At 37.8% G+C, this 21,154-nt stretch overlaps 1 protein-coding gene across 7 annotated transcripts in view; it reads right to left on the reverse strand.

Annotated features, from left to right (window-relative positions):
- The window catches only part of Pde1c (phosphodiesterase 1C), a 576,741-nt gene that overhangs the window by 258,338 nt on the left and 297,249 nt on the right, over positions 1-21,154 (reverse strand). For 2 of the 7 annotated variants that reach the window (XM_033757619.1, XM_010628349.2), the window contains one exon: positions 14,317-14,343. The exons of the other annotated variants lie outside the window; for them this stretch is intronic. In XM_033757619.1, coding sequence (XP_033613510.1) covers positions 14,317-14,343 — 27 coding nt within the window. The remainder of the gene's footprint in view (positions 1-14,316; positions 14,344-21,154) is intronic. 7 annotated transcript variants of the gene reach the window in all.

The raw sequence follows: 21,154 nt of genomic DNA on the forward strand, positions 1-21,154 counted from the left end.
GCAATTTAAATATGTTCAGGGACCATTTTCATCTCCAGAATTAAGAATTATTTTGATGTTACATCATTGCCTTTTCTCTTTTACTTTCCTTTTTAGTTTTATTTTAGGATTCCCTATTTTTAATGTTCATACAGAGATTTAACTGAAATACCGAATAGTTTCTTTGTTGTGGAAAAACTATAATAGTACACAGGATCCTAATGAGACAATTAATAATGTGAAATAGGAAGTAAAGGGCTAAAGGTGTAAGGAAAGTGGGAAGGGTGGGGGAAAGGTAATAAGGGAGAGGTAAAAAATATGAGAAACTGAAAAAATGGAAATAAAGTGTTTGTAAATGGGGAGGGGAGGAGGGGATGAAGGGAGGGCAGGGACAAGGGGAAAAATGAGAATCAAGACCTATTATGTAAAGGTACAGAATCCCAATGATGAATGTAACTGTATTTGTATACCTAGATTGTACCAATAACCTCAATAAAAAAAAAACAAAAAAACTCACGATCTTCCTGCCTCAGCATCCGAGAGTGCTGGAATTACAGGCATGCAGTGCCATGCCTAGCTTCTGTGAATCTTTTGATAATAATGTCATGATAATACACACCTTAAGGATTAAGGATATGATCAGTAAAAAAACAGAACCCCGAGTTCTCCATTTGTACTTACAGCAGAAGGCAACAAGAAATGAACTCTGTCCCCTAGCAGAAGAGCATTGCAATTCAGACATTTGCAGCCAAGAGCAAGTTGACAGTGGCTATGTACAGTACTCAGCCCTGCTTTCAGAAGGGCTACACTTGCTACTAGAATGGCATTAATTCCAAGGGATAATTTTGTTGCCTTGAAATATTAAGTAGAAATCCATTTCCAGTTACATTGTGGTTTGCTTTGTAGTTACTAATTTTCTGATAATTTCATCTCTGCACCTCCACATGTAAAGGATGAAATTTCATTTCCCACCAAATCTGTTTTATTTTATTGCTTCTTAGGCAATAATTTGCAATAAAGTTTTTCTGTTAAGATCTATAAGTTTACTCTTTTTTTTCAGGATGAGTGTATGGAACTTATGGTTTCAAATTTGTTTCAGGACAGAGTACACATATTCACATAAATCAATAATATTCCTTCAAACAATTTAAAAATCTCTTTCAATGTACAAATAAGACGCTTTAAAGTTTTTGTTAAATTTAAACATTTAATACACCTGCAATGTCTTATATGTCAGTTACAAAACTGTGACGCATAACCCATAAATGTCATACATAAACAATGAATCATAAACCAAAATAAGAAAATTAATAATTATAGCTAAAATACTCTCTATGCTTACTAAATACCAGGAAGTAGATGTAATACTTTTACCTTTATCTCATTAAATCCTTGGGGTTTTTTTGAGAAAAGGTCTCAAATTCCTGAGTTCAAACAATCCTTCCATCTCAGCCTGTTGCATAGCCGAGACTATACGAAAGTACTACTAAGCTGTTACTCAACTTTTGAAGAAGAAAGTGAAGTTTTGAGCAAGGTTTCTCTATTTCATTGACATTTTGGATAATTCTTTGTTGTGGTTGGAATGATCTGTTCACTGTAAGATCTGTAGCAGCATGAGGGCCTCTGTTCAATAGGTACCTGTAGTAAAGTCCACACCCAAAAGTGACAACCAAAAATGTCTCTAGACATGGCCAAACATCTTCACAGGGCAATTTCACCCCAAGTTGTAAAGCACCACCTTAGAAAAATTAAGTACTTTACTAAAAGCCATACACTCAGAAAACAGTGGATTGTAAGTCAGACATTATATGGAATGAATATTCTCAACCAATGAAATACAGTACTATTTACTTTGTGATAGTTTAGACAAATTTTCCCTCAAATGAACTACAACTGCCTTTCTCTGCAAGATCTTCTGTGGACAAACAAGGCTGGGGCTTTCTAAGCTTTCTTCTATTTACGGCATGTTCCAGTAGCTACTGTGCAGTGTAGCTTGCACCCTGCCCCACCTACCTCAACTTTCTTTCAGTCTTATTCCATGTGCCCCCAAACACAGTCTCCAGTCATTTGTTAAGGCAGATTCCACCCTCCAGAAAATAAGACTCAGCCCCTCCCCTCACAGAGGCGCTAAAGTACAAGGTCCATCTGCTTCCTACACTTTCCTTCGAATGACCCTAGACTTCCAACCTGAACTGTCTCAAAGCACAAGCCTTCTCTGCACAGGGGCCATGGACTTCCAGTCTCCTCTCTAAGGGATGCCCCTAGCCCTCAATGACTAAGTAGGTTCCATGTATCAAAGACTTTCTTTATGATTTACATATACTATTTCATTCTTGGTAAACAAAAAACCCCTAGGAAGCAAATATGATTTGCATTTGACCAAGAAGAAAGAGATCCCCACTAGTAAAGGAACTCTTACCCCCAAATATTACACAGTGCTCCTGCCAGGACTCAGCTTCCAACCCAAACTTACAAAACCATTCCCATTTCACTATCAACATGCCATCTTCAATGCATGTTCCTAGATTACTCCCTTAAGCTTTCTTAGAAATTCTTCACTCTGTCCCTTTCTCTATGGCATCCCAAAGTTATAGGAATAAAAAGTCAAGATTCTATTTGTGAGGGCACAAAGGGAAAAATGCAAGTATTGACTTCAAGAACTTTGTAAATCTGATGATAGAAAGAACAATTTTTTTGTATCTGATTCCATTTTTCTTATTTACTTTTTATGCACAAAGAGTTACATATTCATGGATGACTGATCACGTTGTTTCAAAGTACTTTTAGCTATTAGGTAGGAAAACAGGTAATTTTGGAAAAGAGAACCTGGCGATGGAGGTGAGGACTTTTTCCCCTTCAATTATGTTACTTAATATTTATTATACATTTTAGTCCTTATTTCCACTTTCAGTTTCTCATACCAGAGAAACGATGTAGTATTTAAACATACGTATCCAATTTACTTCATTTAAATGTATGGTCTCAAGGTGCATCCATTTAGCTAGAAATGTCTCAGGCTCATCCTTCTTTATGGCAGAGTAGTACTCCATTGCATAAAAAAACTTCTTTATCCAAATATGACTTTTAAAAATCTCAATACACTTTCTTAAAAGCTTCAACTTACGGGCCAATTACAAAACTTTCAAACATAAAATGCCCCCATGAGAAAAGAACAATCAGCAAAATAAGTAAATGTACTACTAAAGGTATATCTTTCTGATCTTTTCACTTGTTTAAACCATTTCGTTTGGGGGAGGAATAAACAGAAGGGCTCCAAGCCTAAAAGAAATTATAAAGCCATCATGATAGAAAGAACTCAAGAACTTGCAATATCTGAATGATGTGCCTTGGGATGCTGACTGAAATATAAGTCAACCTACTTCTTTCGCTAAGTCCTTCACCTGCAAAACAGGACCCCTGTAAAGACTAAATAAGGTACTTTATGCAATATAGCTGGACACAATAAATTAAATCAATATGATATATTTTGGCAAAGTCTATGCTTTGGCAAATATCCTTTTAATGTTCTTCCCATGATTAGTTCTCCTTAATGAGGTGAAATTATAAGTATTCTAAGCCAAGAACTTTCTGGCTCCTCACCAAAGGACCTTCACTATGGGCAGTAAAGTTACCTGCCCAGTGACCTCCATCTTAGCTGTCCATTATGGGAGCATGCAGTGATTACAGTCACAGAATACTGCTTTTGAGCAAAAAAGGAACTATGCTGAATGAAATATTCAATCTATTTATAGATGAAGACAGTGCAACAAACCCATGGCTTCCCACATGTTAGGTGAGCACTCTGCCACTGAGCTACGTCTCCAACCCTAGACCTGATCCTTAATCTTTCAATTAAGATGGTTCTTTTTTTTTAATGAGTTTATTGGTACATTTTAGGTATATAGTACAGTTACAATCTTTATTGGGATCTTGTACCTTTACATGACAGGTCTTGGCTCTCATTTTTTCCCCTTGTCCCTGCCCTCTCTTCACCCCCTCAGTTAAGACGGTTTTAAACCAGAACCAAATTTGACCTGAAGGGGACATTTTTGGGCGCCAGAAAGAAGACATGTTAAGAGTAACAACTGTCATACAGTGAGTGCTAGGATGCTGCCTAGCATCCTATAATGCACAGGCCAGCTCCACAGTGAAAATGTGAGCAGTATCAAGTTTAAGAACACTATAATACTAGTCAACCCAGTGTCTGCAGGGACACTGATGTCTGCTTCTAAAGCTACTGCCACTGGGAGATGCATTTAGCTTCAATGTGCAGGCCCTCCGCAATTACTGAATCAACCTAATGAATTCTGTCTTGTTAGTATTGAGGGCTACTGAGACATAGAGCGTCTTGCCTCCTTGCACAAATTAGAAGTCTGGCCATAACTTTTGAAGCACAGTGATTTCCCTGTGCAAGTGCTATTGATAGTTTTAAAGACATACTTAAGTTTTATTAGGCAGTCCAAAACAATGAGTCTCAAAATTATTTTAGCAAAACACCACGGAACAGTCAAACAATGCCCAAGCACATAGTCATCAAATGTTCACAATTATGCCCGCAAACAAATACATTTGACACTGCACTGAACACTTCGAGGTTTGATGGCTGAATGAAGAAAAATAAGGGTTAAAGCAATAATGTAGAGCAAAAATACTCTCAAGAGTTTCCATCCAAAGCGAAAGTTCCATGGAAGAAATGAAATAGAAAGGCAGAGTCAATGATCCAAGCAATTACGTACTTTTTGGTTCTTGCCGTCCATGCCATTTGTCTTGCTGACCTCACAGGCTTCACATCGCCCAGTGAGAGGGCCAGATGACAGTGTGTGTGTGGGAGTATGCAGTGAACTGCAAAGCCATTTGTAAGCACAAGTCATTTATCAACCTGAGCTTATTTATCCACAGTTCCACCCAGCAACACAGACATTAGTTTGAAACCATAGTATAAATATATGTAGGATCCCAGTCCTATTCAGTTATAATTCAACTCACATTTAATAAACACCTGTGATATCTAAAGCTCCACACTTTGGGGAAGCATATTCCTTGCTTCAAAATCCCACAACAGTTTAGAGAAGAATGGCACGTGCTATTTCTGGTAAATGGTGTCAAATCAGCAAGAACTAGGACAGCAATAGCTTCTCTCTTTTTCTGTCTCTATCTCTGTCTTGCTCTCTCTGCCTTTCTTCTCTCTGTTTCTCTGTCTCTCTCCCCATACATACACACACATACTTGCAATCTTACGTGCACATTGGTATACACAAACAATGGTATATTAATAGGATCTAATTAAAAATGTAAGGGATCAAAGCCAAATCATATAACATGCCTTTAAAAATCAGAAATCTCTTACAAACCTGTAAGTGAAAACGATTTAGCTTAAAATTTTTTGTTGACCTCTCCTCTTCCATGATGTATGCTGAACTTTTTTTGGTTATTATTATTCACTACTATTACTAGCATTAGTAGGATACAGTAGTAGTACCTTATACTATCCCAACTAAGTAACTAAAATCTACTATCTATTTAGTAAATACTAAATTCAAGATGATAATCTTCATGAAGAAAATGAAGAGTGTGGCTAACGTTGCAGAGTATGAAGATAAAAAGTGGCCAATTCTTGAATGTCTTTTACCAGGCACATAGCCATTTATCAACAATTTACTTGCACATAGCAACTTTAAAATGTTAGAAATCACCTCCATTTTATTCATGGGGAAATACAGCTATCTGTCTACAGTGGCACAGCTAGTGATTGGGGAATCGGAATTTGACATCGAGGACAATGATCGTTTAAATACCCTCCACATGTTTGTCCATTGCCTGATACCCAAGCAGACCATACATGATGATGAAGAAAGCTGAAGATGGAGTAAAAAATAGCGGAAAGCAAGAAGTTATGAGAGCTTTTTGTGATGATTCACATTTATATAAGAATATAAGCTAAAAATAAAAAGAACTGGGAGAGTAATATCTCTTTTAGGTGGAAAGATCCAAGAAGGCTCCATTGAGGAGGTGGCATTTGAAATGTTCTTCAAGAAAAGATCTGACTTTAACAGAGAAAAATAACATTTATAATACTAAAAAGAATACAAGTCAAAAAGGACAACATAAGACAAGTAATTTCAGCTTAACTGGAACTTAGGGTGAAAGTAAGGAAGTAAGAGTGACTGAACAGGGAAGTTGTTGGGGAGGCAGAAACCGAGAGCCTTAAAGTCCTAGACAAGAGGATAGACCTTAAGTATCCATCGGAGAGTCAGTGGGGATTTGCTATTGTTGATCTTAAATAAAAAGCACACATTCAGTGGAACCATGGAGAAAGTCATCAAACACAGGTATGAAGAAAGGAGAAAATGAAGAAACCAGAGAAAAGAGTGGTTAAGAAGTGACTTGATACAATAACAATGGGAATAACGTAAGTGAAATAAAGTTGATGGGAATGAAAAGTCCACAACCTGTAAGAGAGACCCAGTTAGCACTGGTGAGGGGAAGAACAAAAGGTTAAAGTTAAAGAAACACACAACAGAACAAAATAAAAGAAGATGAAAGATAAGATGAAAGGAGATGAAAGATAAAAGAAAACTGAACTGTGTCTAGATCTTACTTTTGACTTAAAAACTGACAGCTCAATGCCTTTGTCATTCCTACTACTGTCCTAGTCTCTAGATATACCACCCAGACACAGAACAAACCTACCTACTACAGCCCAGCCCTCTGTATCTATATACCCCACATCTAGCTCCTGCTACTCAGACTCTCCGGGCCCAGATCCCTCTCTGAACCTGCGCTCCCAAGCTCCTGCTAACATATTAGGTTAAATGAGTAATAGATGAGTGAGTAGCAGTTGCCTGACACTCTGAACTCTGACCAAAACTATCTGTGAGGTGCTGCTTCACTTCCCCTTCTCCTCTGGCTATGTTTTTCCTGAAATTATAGTACTGCTAGGCCTTTATTAGCAGTCTTGTGCATTATCCTTCATGAGCTAAGTGTCAAAGCCAATTGGTGTTCTAAGCAGACAACAAGTGGTACCCTCCGGGGTGTACCTTGACCTGCCACTGCTCACAGTGAAGTCACCCTGATGATCTTGGAATGTAAACTGGGAAAGACACTTGTGGCAGATGCACTTGTTCTTACTACTTGGAGAATATATTAGTCATCATAAATGTAAGAATAAATTTTTGAAGTCTTTATCTCTTAGAAGATCCTCTTGTTCTTGATGTCATCCTAATTCTTAGGCTCTAAATTTCAATACTACTAAGTAAGCAGTGGAATGCAGAACTGGTTATGCATGTAAACAAAAAAATGTGAGCTTTGATTTATCCTTTGTGTCCCCTGATAACTTTCTCAACAAGTTATTTAGCTGCCACTTTTAATTATAAAGATAAGGGACTATAACCCACCAATTCTATTTCTAAGATGCTGAAATAGCTTCAGAAGTTACCAGTGGTCCTTAAATTAAATATATCCTGAAAAGGATGGAGATGGGCTGGGTCAATGTTAAGAAATAAAATGCACCCAGTGCAACAGTTTAGAAGGTGCCCATTCCAAAGGGTGATATACATTTACCTTCCTGTCCCTCACACATGACTATCTATTATTAACAGCAAAGGTGGCAGTTGATGACTCATTAAGTAAGCTGATTCATGGAGGCTGAACACGAGCAGAAGGGACTAGGGGAATCATTTGCTGAATTTAATCAATTACTGGGCTCATCAAATGTGATTACTAGGTCACATCAAAATTCAAGTGAAAGAAGATACTAGAAACCTGGTCAGGGTGTGGAGGGGGTAACTTCTTGCTTTGAATTACAACAGGTAGATGGCACTCTACAGACTACACGTGTCTCATCCACTTTTGTCAATATCTATACATGTTTGGATCTTGAACTGTCTTCTTTATATCCAGGAAATGTTGAACCATTTGCCTCTTTGACAGTAGGTGTAAAGAGCCAGAAAAGCATACATTTAAGATAACTTACAACATAGAGAAAAAATTTTCTAAAACCCAATTAGACTTCAGTAGGCTCATACTCTCGAGCCCAATCCCCCAAAAGATCTAATTATTCCTAATGATCTTGAATACTTAAATCTATCACTCTCAGCACACTCGATAATATTTTGTTCACCTTTGTTTCACCTGCAAATGTGTGTACCTATTCACAGAGGCATTTCACTTATCTTTTTATCGCCAATATTTACTAAAGTAAATAGCAATATCAATTATTAAATAAACTTTTGTTAAATTGTAAAATACCATAAAGTACTATGAATGTGACTATCAATGTAATGCAATTATCGAACAGATGAGAGATGCCTTGCTAAAGTCAATTGCTCATAGTAATAGCTAGACTTATAAAATGAGTAAAATGTGGCTGGACACAGTAGCACATGACTACAATCCCAGCAGTCTGGGAGGCTTAGGGAGGAGGATCTCAAATTCAAACCCAGCTTTAGCAACTTGGCAAGACTGTAGATAGACAGACAGAAAGACAGAAAGACAGACAGACAGACAGACAGACAGACAGACACACACACACACACACACACACACAAAAGGCCCTGGGCTCATTAATCAGCACTACCAAAAATAAAATCAGTCAGAACAAGAATTTCTACTGGAACCATCTAAACATGCCCAATTAAAAACAAAGAAATGTGTAAAAAGCTTTACACAAATGAGGGTTTCATTACCAGGTGTGGTGCCCACTATTAATTTACTCATCATATTGATCAAATTACTGAATTGCCACAGTCCAGACATACAAAGGTGGACATGTGTTTCCAGCAGTCCCTCAAGTTAATGGATATATTTATTTGTGCCTGTGGCCTCTGGATTAGGCTGTACAATCCCAGCCTCTCCTACCAGAATGAAATAGGTGTGTGTGTGTGTGTGTGTGTGTTTGTGTGTGTCTATATGTGTGGTATAAGCACTTCTACCCCACATTCAGCTTATTATATCCTAACAACAATTCCTCTTTTCAAGGGCAACCCAGAAATGCTCAGTTATTTCTAGGTATTTATGATCATGTTGTGTGTTTTGCATACTTTCTCAAAGATGCAAACTTTTCTCAGCCAGACCTGATAACTTGAGGCTGAAGATGTATTAAAAGCAACCTAATGGAAACGTAACAGGGAAATGTTTTTACTAGGTAATCCTCTCTAGCTGACAAATTACCATTTCACAACATCAACCAATATCTTAGAATTACTGAACCTTGTGGACAAGATTTATTCACAAGACAAATGGAGGGTTCTCCTTAATTATATTGATTTAAGGGCTAGGGATTTAGCTCAGTGGTTCTGCTGCCTGTCTCACAAGCATGAGGTCCCAAGTTCGATCCCCAGTACCAAAAAAATATATATATATAGATAGATAGATATAGATATAGATATTGATTTAATGTACACATCAATAGGACTCTCTGCAAAAAGAAGCTTAACTCCTAGCTACTGGTAACCTTGCTAATTGAAAAGAGTATTCTAATATCATTATTCTTTTTTAATTGAGTTTATTGGTACATTTTAGGTATACAGTACAGTTACATTCATTATTGGCATCTTGTACCTTTACATGACAGGTCTTGGTTCTCATTTTTTCCCCTTGTCCCTGCCCTCCCTTCACCCCCTCCTCCCCTCCCCATTTACAAACACTTTATTTCCATTTTTTCATTTTCTCACATTTTTTTCTTTTCCCTTATTCTCTTTCCCCTACCCTTCCCACTTTCCCTACACCTTTAGCCCTTTTCTTCCTATTTCACATTGTCAATTATCTCATTAGGATCTTATGTACAAATATCATTATTCTTGTTGAAATTTTAGTCTTGGAAGCGATGCATAAATTTCCATTAATCCTTAATGCGAGACTCAAAAACATGAAAACTTCCCTCGGGCTAAGATCTGTCTTGCATTTTATAAATTACTTTGAAAAATTTCAAGTCATTCAGCTTTGCCTTATCACTTCTGATTCTCACTGTAATATATCTAAAAGCAGACATGAGTACTCATGCTGCAGCCTGATCATTGTACTTATTGAAATTTCCTCCCCCAAATCAATTAATTTAACTCCTTTAAATTGTCTCACATAAAGTCTTAAGACATGGCAAAATATAGACAAAATTTTTGCCAGAATATAACATGCATGACCTCTACTCTACTGCTCAACAGAGTCTTCGTTCCCATCTGAAACCTCATAATCCTGACCTTTACTGTCTGCATTCCTATCAGCACTCTGGTCTTCTGAGCTGTCTAGAATTGCCCACCAATCTCTGCTTGTAGCATTCTGGGGATTCTCTAGCCTACATCTGCAATCCTTTCCAAATACCTCCCACAAAGCAATTCCAAATGCTTCTGAACTGTGGACTCCATTTTGAGGTGAATAATCTATAAACTATTTTAGAATAAAAGAGCTTAGGCTCACAGACACATCTTGGGCAAGGCCATTATACTCAGGAAGTTCCAAGACATTCTGACTAAAAAAACCCAATCACAAGGTGTTTTAAATCGATACCCCCCATCAGTGATCTACCAACAATAAAGTCCAAGAAAGAAGTAACTACCTGTAAAAGCAACTTACCTCAGGGCTCAGGGCAAATGACTCTTTTGTCATCTAGCCTGCTGCTCTAGAATGTACCTATTAAACTTTTTCTTCAACTTTGCTTTGGTAAATTATCTCCAGAGCTGCCAGTCTATCATGCTCTATCCTATGAACTACATGGTCAGGTATACACAGAAATAACCAAACTTCTCCAGTAACAATTTTCTGTATTGGCCACTTTCTCATAACTGGGACAAAATAGTGAACATCCACAATTTAAAGGAGAAGAGGTCTATTTGGCTCATGGTTTAAGAAGGTGTAGTCCATATTTGGCTGATTCCATAGAAGAAATATGGCAGAAGGGCACTGTGGAAGAAAGCTGTTCAACTTATCAAGCAGCCAGAAGTAGAGAGAAAAGGGAGGAGCCTAGGATAAGGGCATACCTTTCAAGTCATGCTCTCAGTGATCCTTTCTATCAGACTCTTAACCACCATAGCAACATATTCAGCTATAAATTGATAAACTGTAAATTAATCCACTGATGAGTACAGCACCCCCATCAACCACACACTTCCCAAAAGCCCCACCTCTGAATATGACAGACTTTTGGGGGACATTTTAGATCTAAACCATAGCAGCTCTTAAAATGTGAATGAAGATACTATCTTGGAAGTGAATCCTCTATCGCCAATAGCTCCAGCTGACACTAGCTGGATCACATTCAAACCAGCCAGGCGAATCCTTACTGTGAATCCATTAAATTGTGAGCAAAATAAAATGGTTGCTTTAAGCCACTAAGCTGGAATAGTTTGTTATTCTACATTAGTAGAACACAGATCTATTTCATATGAAAAATATTAAAAAAATAGAAAGCTAAAGCTGATCCTTTATTAATTTGTACTTTAATTACTTCAATGAAGTGGGTAAAAGGAAGTCCATTTTTTAAATCATGGTGATGATAAAAATACAACCTCATTCATATCAGATATGCAAAAATATGCTCTCAAAAAATCAACATAGTAATTTGAACCTTGACAGGTTTCAGCAGCTCTTTTGTAAAACACCTTCTAACTTGCCTACTTATCTCTCCTTAAAATAAAATTGAGTAAACTCTGAGATTTCTAATGCCCCAGGTTAACTACATGTGAAAATGACAAATTACTTTTTAAGATTGAAGACAACTCTGCCCTTTAAACTGAGTGAAAAATGTACATTCTGCTCAGTGGCTCATGTGCAATTACTACCGTGAGTCCAACAAAACCAAACAAGACAGAATTGTTTAGTCATTTGCATAAGTTGACTATATTTAGAAAAGTGTAGCAACCTCTAAGAAGCCTTGAAGATTTTGCATATTTTTATCTCAATGATTTGTGTACTATATATTATATATCAGATTTTAAAACCACTCCTTTAAACTAGTACTTACTTGGAAACTACAGCTCATAGGAATTTCTACCAGTAAATGATGCTCATTAAGAAAAGGTAAGATCAAAACGGTCATCAAAAATGCCATTATTGAAAACCGCTGACAGATTTAATTACATTATAATTTATTATTTGGGTATAATTTGTTTAAATATGTGATACCCAAATCAAATACAATGAAAAAAAAAAAACATTGGCCTTTTAAACTGAATTGTGAGATTTAAGTGAGTAGTGAACAAAATGCTAAGCAATTCTATTTCTTTCGAACTCTTCTCAATAACTCAGAATAAATATTTTGGCGCCTGCATTAATTATAGTCCCAAAGCTTCTTCTTAAAAAGAAAGCATTGATACTAGAGTGGCCGATGACTGAAGACCATTTTTATTAAGTATATTAAACATAAGAAATAGTACTCTTCTGAAGATTTTCATACAATCATACCATTCTAATCCTGGCCCATTTAGAATTAATTCTGAAAAAACTCCCAGAAAAAATTAACTTGATGTTATCCTGTTTGTAAAATAGGAATCCTATAGATTATGGAAAAATATCTTAGGTTTATATGTTAATCAACTCAAGCCTAAACTGTGTGTGACATAATTATGGCAATTCTTCCTGCTGTCATCACCAACAGTCTGAAAACAAAAATCAATTTAAGAATGCAGTTTCTAAGAGCAGTAATTATGCACTTAACAATATTTACTAAGGAGTTAGTATGTTCCAGGCAATGTGGCAGATGCATATACAAATCCCCACTATTAGGCAGCTACAGAACATAAAAGGCAGAAAGATCAGAGTATTAAATGTAAGATAATAGACCAGGCTTCAGTTGGCAAAGGGAATAGCATATGCAGAAACACAGGAAAGATTCAGCACAGTGCTTTGAGAAAATACATTGTATCATCATGAGAGGAAGTATCTTGTCTACTCCTTGGCCCATCCTAATTTGATTCCAGGATAACTGTAAAATGAACACACTTTATCCCACCTCACTTAGGAAAATCACCTCAACACAGAGAAGGTCTATACCCTTAGATAAGAACCAGATGAATATGTTCACCACAAATTTACCAAAGCTCTTACCAACAAAATAACCATTATCACCTGGATCTATGGAGTCACAACTTGGCTGGGAAACCATAGTTCAAGTTTAGAGAACAAAGAGGAATGTTAGAAGTGGCCAGAGATCATGCTGAAGAAATAAAAGATGTCATGGAGATCTTATGTACCATTATTGCCTAAATGATTTATGAAAACAAATAACTGTAAAACTAACAAAAAGTATATACAAGATTAGCCAATAAATGAAGTATGTGGTGATGGATATGTTAATTTGCTTGACGGTAGTAATTATCTTACTATGTATATGTATAGCATAATATCACATTATACACCTTAAACATACATATATGTTAATAAGATGAATGAATGAGTAAATTCCAGTATAACAAATATGACATTTTCTAAGCTCACTTCACTGTTCTATTATTTAGAGACATCATTCACCCTCCCCCTGGTCACAACTTTTGCACATGCACAAATAAACATGCTACTTCTCCAAATCAGCACACAGTATCTATCAAAAGACATTTTGATGGGGAGTTGCTATCACATACACATTTAAAAAAGGGCTCCCCATTGGAGCTAGGCCTCCATTCACTCAGAGATCTATTAGGTTATTTTAGAATTATAAATACAGATGATGCAGGTCCAAAGTTTAATAACCACACAGGTCAGGACCAGCGCTCACCTGATCCTTTCAAGGACGTTCATGCCAATAAGCCTGCATAGCATAGCCTGGAGCTAGGCCAGAGCTTCATCTTTTTGCATCCACCTTTCCATGCAATGGGTACACAAAGCATATGATAGATTTTATTTCAAATCACTCTTTGGAAGAGTCAAATTGAAAGGCTACTGTTACCCCCTTGAAGAGATGTATACCTATGCTCTCAGCTCAACTGTGTTTTGTCAGGGAATTGGGCAAAGTAGAATTTGAAGCAAAGGAGAATTCAGACATTACAAATGTAGTTAAAGACCACTTTGTGCTCCTTACCCATAAACCTTCTGCCTCTGCCAGCTCAATCCCTCCCTGGTCCAGGTTTTACTGAAATCACCAGACAGCACAGTAGTAATTAGCTTCTGAATCCACAGGATCCACTCTCCTGTGAAGTCATCTACCCCACTGTAGATGCCACACTAGATGCCTGCAATCAATTTTTAATTACGGCAGCAGTAGTGATCAAGACACAAAGCATGAAACTCACTGAGAAAGAACCAAGAGACTGTTTATTACAGTTCCAGTCAAGCAGGAGCCAGACTTGGGCCACCCTTGACTCAGTCAATCATGGCCTGGAAAGTTTCCCTCTTCCAGAAAGACACTCTTACCTTTGGGATGTTTTCTTGTATTTCCTCCTGTAGGAAAAGAAGCATAAACACATATTAGAAAAGGGCTTGTGACAAACAGTGAGAGAAAGGAATTATTTTAGTGGGGGTGGCCATGGAAGTGTTGGGCTTCCCTTTATGTTGCGTATGGACTTCAAAGCCCAGAGAGAAGTTTGGGATTGTGTTTTACTGTAGGCAAATGCACATAACTTTCTCCTTAACAGTGAAAAAATAGCATCCCAAGAACTCAATGGTTCTGCTCACATTCCTCCCACTTCAAGAGCACTGTACTATGCTAATTGAAGTTGTTTTGTTTTGTTTAGTACCAGGGATCAAACTTGGGTCCTTGCACTTGCCAGGCAGGTGACGGCACCACTGAGCTAAATCCCTGGCCCTGAAGTTGGTTTTTAAACACAGCAAAATCCAAGTTACAATTTCAGTCTTTGAATCTACAAGGTTCATGGGGTTGGGGCAGAATAGACAGAGGCTTAAAACATTTGTTTGGTATGTTTAAATGATCAATAATCATTAGTTATTTGTATATTTATTATTTTTAGTATATCCCATTGTTTAGCAAGGGTTCCTTTAACGATGTGCCTTATGGGGGTGGGAGATGCTGGGTACAGGACCCATGGTCTCAAGCACACTATGCAAGTGCTGTACCACAAGATACCCCTGGGTCTTCTTAAATGTTAATGTATAATAATGCAGCGAAACCATGAAATCAGACATGAAGTCTTCAAAACAGGCAGAATTTGGGAAGGGGACACTGAGAAAAGCCAGAAGCAAAAGGTGGGAGCAGCATTAGGAACTTACCAAGGGCTCAGTTGAGGACTTCACTGGGAAGAAGAGACTCAGCTTTACCTAATCTCTGCTATTTACAGTCATCAGTTACTTGGGCTTGTGTGCATTTGGATTTCTTGATTCATCAAAAGGAGAAAGTAATACCTGCCTTGATTATCATACCTTGGCCATAGTGCATTTGAGGGGGAAATGGACATAAACATAGGTCAGCACAATAGTCATCGTGTTTGTGTCTGTTTTTATTTACTCAGAAGCCCCTCAAAAGACTTTCAGTAAGATCTTCCATGGAGAGGATCAGAGGAAGAGGAAGACATATCTCACAGCATCTCTGGGAAGCACAATGCTTCCCAGCTGTTCTTAGCTCCACACGCGCTTCCCCATTACTGTCACTGCACCCAGCCAGCCATGCACTGATGGGCTAATTGGGAGCTATGGGCCAAATGTTTAAAAAGAGACAGAGAGAGCACAGAATGAAAATGTGTCAATATTAAGTACTAGGTTAAAAAAGAGCAACATGAAACTAGACCTATAGGATGGCCTTCACTAGATAAGTACTGCTATATATTTATGTGAAAGAAAACAGGTTGGAACAATCACCATGATCCTATTATACCTATTAATGGATCACTTCTTCTATTTTAACTTTTATGAATTTTTAAATTTTCTTTAAAGAATGAGTATTATGATAATAATTAGAAAATATTCCTGAAATATACATATACTTATACAGACACTTAAATGAATATACATGTATCTAGTAATACATCCATATATTTATATGTTTGAATTGTATCACCTTTATAGGGAGAAAGGTCCACTAAACTAGCGGTTAGGGCTTGGGTTCTAAGCACAAACTACCCATCTTCCAAACATAGCTCTGGCACTTAAATCTATAATGTTGCGTGCCAGTTATTCTGCCCCTTTGGTTTCTTTGTCTGTAAAGTGAGAATAATCAGAGCACCTTCCTTAAGAACTTGTTACAAGAAATAAATGTGAAAATTTACATGAATCTCAATCCCGCGGAAGCCAAGTTCTTTGTGTGGTTCTACTCTGCATCTCAGTGCCTAACACTGTGCCTTGTCCTCCCCTCAAAAGCTGAAGTGAACAGGCATTGATCATTCATGCTCTCTGCCTGGACCCTGTCATGGTGACATCTCACACTCTCCAGGCCATAGACAGGGCAGAGAGCATTGTGAGCTACTGTGACCACACCCTCAGCCTCCTTAGGACTGTCATAAACTGATCTAAGGAACCTCTGGCAAGACTATACAGTAACCCACTGAGAGTATGCAAAACCCAAAGGCAAGAGGGCAGTCAGGATGGATGGATGCTCTGGCTTCTACTTAGCATGTCAGCTAATTCTTTTCAGAGGTCAGAAGGCACCCTTTGCTACTGGCTTACACAGTTTCCCCAGCATTTCCCAAGAAACATACAAAGGTACTGCTAAGAGTGCTGAACAAATCAAAAGGGAACAACAACAACAAAAAGAATAGCTTCATTTTCAGCACTTACTAGTAATAAGAACTAATATTCTGCTAGTTCTCATAACTGTTAAGATTTACCGTCTAAAAGAATTTGAATTTTGGAAAGGAAGTTAAAACATGGATCTAAGTAATTGTTTTATTATAGTAAGTACAGATGATAGTTCAACAAAGCTCCTGACACCCAGTCTCTTTCTCCACAGATGTGTTGTTAGCAACACACATTATAAAATTAGTTCTTCTCATCTTGTCCCAGCTAAACAGAGCCCTCAAATCAAGGCAATCCCAATCCAAATAGTATCATCCTATGATGTGGTTTGAAAGTCTGCATTTAAAGCACAAGAAAAAATACAATTTCATGGAAATGACTCAAGGGTCAACTCTCTGATCATCTTGACTGGGCAAAATCAGCGAGAACTTAATGGAGCCCTATTCGTACTTCAGTTCTCAGCAGAGACCTCACTGCAAAAATTTTCTCAGGCCTACCAAACTGGACCATGCTCTGTGTCTCACAGTGGCCAGTGCTTGCATTTATGACTATTAATGGTCACAGTGCATTCATTACATTACAGTGATGAAAGAATGGTGGTTTACCAGCTGTCTGCTAGTGAGTCTCTCTAGCCTAACATAGTGCTTATCAACCGCTCAATAGACTGTTGCTAAATGAGTGAATGAATTTGCAAGGTAATTCATCAATAACTGCTCTATTTTTACCCATTTTCCTTCTGTATAGTGAAGATTTACCATGGGCAGTAAGGGCATCTACAATAGTCATAATTTCCTACACCCAGGGGTAAAGCAATGAGAGGGTTTTGGAGAGCTCATAATTGTTGAGCCCTCCTGCTTTCACTTCTGGTTCAGAAATTAATTCAGGCCTACAGGTTTAGCTCACTTTATGTTTGGTGAAAGTGAGGCCCTGAGAGGCTAAGGAACTTGCCTAAAAATATACAAGTGGCTGAGACAGAACTTCTGAAGCTTTCAAAGAAAATTGTGAAAATTACACAGGGAAGTCAAATGACTGCAAGAAAAAACATAGATACTATGCTAGACAAAAACAAACAAAACAAACAACAATAAATACACTGGGTTCTTTCCCTCCAAACACAGGAAATGAGCTGGAAAAGAAACACTTTATTTTTGGCCTTTTGTTTCTTAAGAACTTCAACAGAATTTATCCCTGACTCACTACCTGAAAGAAAAAGGGAATATTTTTGTTTTGTTTTTCAAGCTTACTTTAAATTTACAATTTTTTGGAAGTTGAAACAACATGGCACAAATCCAAAAATTCATGTAGCTAACATAGAAAGCAGAGAATGAGCAGGAGCTGCTGTGATTTCAGAATTGACTGAGACAGAAGCAGCCGGGAGACTGAGAGGCCAGCTTCATGTGGGCAGGCAGCAGCTCATCTCCCTGAAGCCAGGCTATGCAAGCTTCTCAAATATAGCCCAGAGCAGTGCTTTACAAAGTATTAATCAAAATTCTCTCTCTTTCTCTCTCTCTCTCTCTCTCTCTCACACACACACACACACACACACACACACACACACACACACACACACGAGGAGCTTTGTTTGCCTGCTTTTGTTTTTAAGAGAGGCATTAGAGAAAAAAAAAAAAAACAAGAGGCATTAGAGCACCATGCTTAAGATCAATTGCTTGAGTTCAAATCCTTTCTCCAGCTTCATGTGTCTGAATACTGATTTCTTTCTCTGTAAAATTTGAGTAACGATAATACCTGCTTTATGTGGTAACAGGAAAATTCAATATAATGACGACCATAAAGCATTTAACATATAGAGCTGGATATCCAGCAAGTGTTCAAGGGCCTACTATTACATTAGTAATAGCAACATTGTATAAAATGAATATAATCCAACAGTTTTCAATTTTGGGGGAAAGGGGTGTTCAGTGTATTTTAAAAGTTATATTTTAAAACTTAAAATACACTAAAAGTTGAATGCTACTATTCTGGAATGGAAGCACGGAATACTCCCAATTCTCATCTTGGCCTACGTGAACTACAAGGGAAGCAACGCTAATCTCAGTTTCACTAAGAGGAGGGTGAACTGAGACCCTGCCCTGCATTCTCCCATGTCCTAGGGATCCTACAGCCTGTAGACCCTGCTCTTCACATTAGCAATGGTTCCAGCTAGCCCAGGAAAGCCACACAGTTCCCCCAATCTCAAAAATTACTCAGAGGTAAGAAAAAAGAAAAAAAGAAAGAAACTGGGTATCATATTAATCCTTAGAAATATCTAACATATTTTTTAACAAAAGTCCACTTTTTTCCCTAAGTTGAAAAACCATTTATTTCACTGGAAAGAAAAAAGTGAACGAACTCTATAGGTCTATCTAGCCTCTGTAGGTCTTTTCTAGCCAAAAGAAACTCAAGAACGGTGACTCCCTCTCCAAGGTCATCTTCAAATCCAGCACACATTGGAAACAGGAGAAAAGAAGGAGCCAGAACAGATCCCACCACAGTTTCTGCACACAATGAGATGGGCTGAGAGAACAGAACATGAATGGGGAGCTGGTGAAGTGTGGAAGAATGGGAAAACAGGCAAGAGAGATGAAGGGAAAGGATAAAGTCTGGATTTAACACATTTCCTTTATATCAATAACTCCCTAACATTGACATTAGCATCTTGCTTACCACATACCTCTAAGTATGCTCAGGAAGTTGTAACTCAATACAGAGATATCATGTGTTATAACTACAATTACTGATCGATGTACACTCCTTTACCTCTTAAGCAAATTAAAAGACAGCTGGTCTTCACTGGAAATCAGTATCTGTTTAAGTCAGAATGTTTCAATGGAACTGTGGCCCACCTGAGAAGTATCAAATGGGGCATGTGTGTGTGTGTGTGTGTCTATGCATGAACATGTGAGCTCAAAAGCCTTCCTTTCAAATTTTCAGTTCATTTACAACCAGCTCCTCACATTCTGACAAGCAGATTCTGAGACAGGAGCATCATCACAGGGCAAGGAGCACTGACCCCCCCCCAATATTTAAAAAGATTCCCCAAAGCTCTTTGTAGCTCTGTCATTGAGCAGAGGCTTCATTTTACCTCTCCTGGTTCCAATCAGGGGAGAGAAAGGATGAAATAAAGCAAGCACAAGGGTGATTCTGCCCACTGCTATAGATGCACCCACCTGGAGCACCGTAGGCACAAGCAAAAACATAACAAGAAACAACAGTGGAAACAAGGATGTTCTGAAGGGCTTGTTTGCTTTGATGACTAGAAGTTCCCAAAGCCCTGGTCTCACCTGCAATCCTACATAAGTGTCAGATACTTCAAAGCCAAACAGATGATTAGGAAATTGTTTCTAATAGTCTGAAGAAATGAGAGCCAATTAAACATTGATGCTAAGTTATGAAGTGCCTGGTATTCTTTCACTTTTTTAAAATGAGTATTTTTCAGCAAGAGCCATATGGGTGCTACAGTAATGAAGTTTATAAATAGGTTTAATATTCAAACAAGCTGGCTTTAAAAAACCAAAACTTGTACTCTAGTTCAAGCTGACAGCAAGACACCTTGCAGATGGGCACATAAAGACTTGGGTACAGGAAACTGAATATGGAGCCACACACACATTGAGAATTCTAACTATGCCTGCAGTGTACCTGGGGAACTTTGGGAAAAGGGACTCACACTGGAAACAACCTTGTCTGCATCCTGGCCTGCACAGACCACTACCACTGCAGACACACAGTCAGACAGCTGTGGAGATCTCTGTTCTCAGCCCTCGGTTTCCTCCAGGGACAAGATGAGAACAGACTTGGAGAAAAACAAACACTCCTGTAACTACATGTTCCCACGAGGCTGATCACATGCATCTCACTTGTGGGAATGTGGACTGAGATAAAATGCTACAAATAACCATAAAATGAACCAGGATCAGAATAATCATCTGATACTCTGGTTTTGTTTTTCATTGGCATGCACTAGACAGACTGAAAAGAAATGGATGTCTAGAAACTTCTGAAACCATCCTACATCACTTGTAAGAACTAATCTCCATTTCTTGAGAATAGGAGGCCTTTGTGCATTTTCAGTGATTTCATTTTCAAGACGCATATGTAAAAACCTTGATTTGCACACATATATAAATATAGACATAGGTATAGATATATATTGTTTGTTGGCTTTTCCCATGCTTTTTTGCCCAGGTAAATGCCAAGAAGAAAATATGTATAAACTTGTGATCTCCTGGCACCTTTCACCATGTAGAAGCAGGAAAGAAGACAACAGAGAAAGAAAAATCCCTTCTCTTATCAGCTCAAATATTTCTTAGTTACAAAATGAAATTCCACATGCATGGTGATTTTATTTTCCAGCTTGGCAAGGCAAAATAAGAATATGATCAATGAAATTACATAAATTTACTTTCACCTAGAAAAGCCCAATCATTAGGAAAGAGTTGCTTTTTGTTTAATTTTTCTAAGGTTTTTATTCTACTATGTCTTATATTGGGGTGAATTGTTTTATAGCCTCATACCTTCTTAGCCCTCTTTGAAAAGGATGTTCCTATTCAGGACAAAAAACTCAAAT

The sequence above is a fragment of the Fukomys damarensis genome, unplaced genomic scaffold (genome assembly GCF_012274545.1).
Source record: "Fukomys damarensis isolate Sample0158 unplaced genomic scaffold, DMR_v1.0_HiC HiC_scaffold_4, whole genome shotgun sequence".
In the NCBI taxonomy this organism is placed as follows: Eukaryota; Metazoa; Chordata; class Mammalia; order Rodentia; family Bathyergidae; genus Fukomys; species Fukomys damarensis.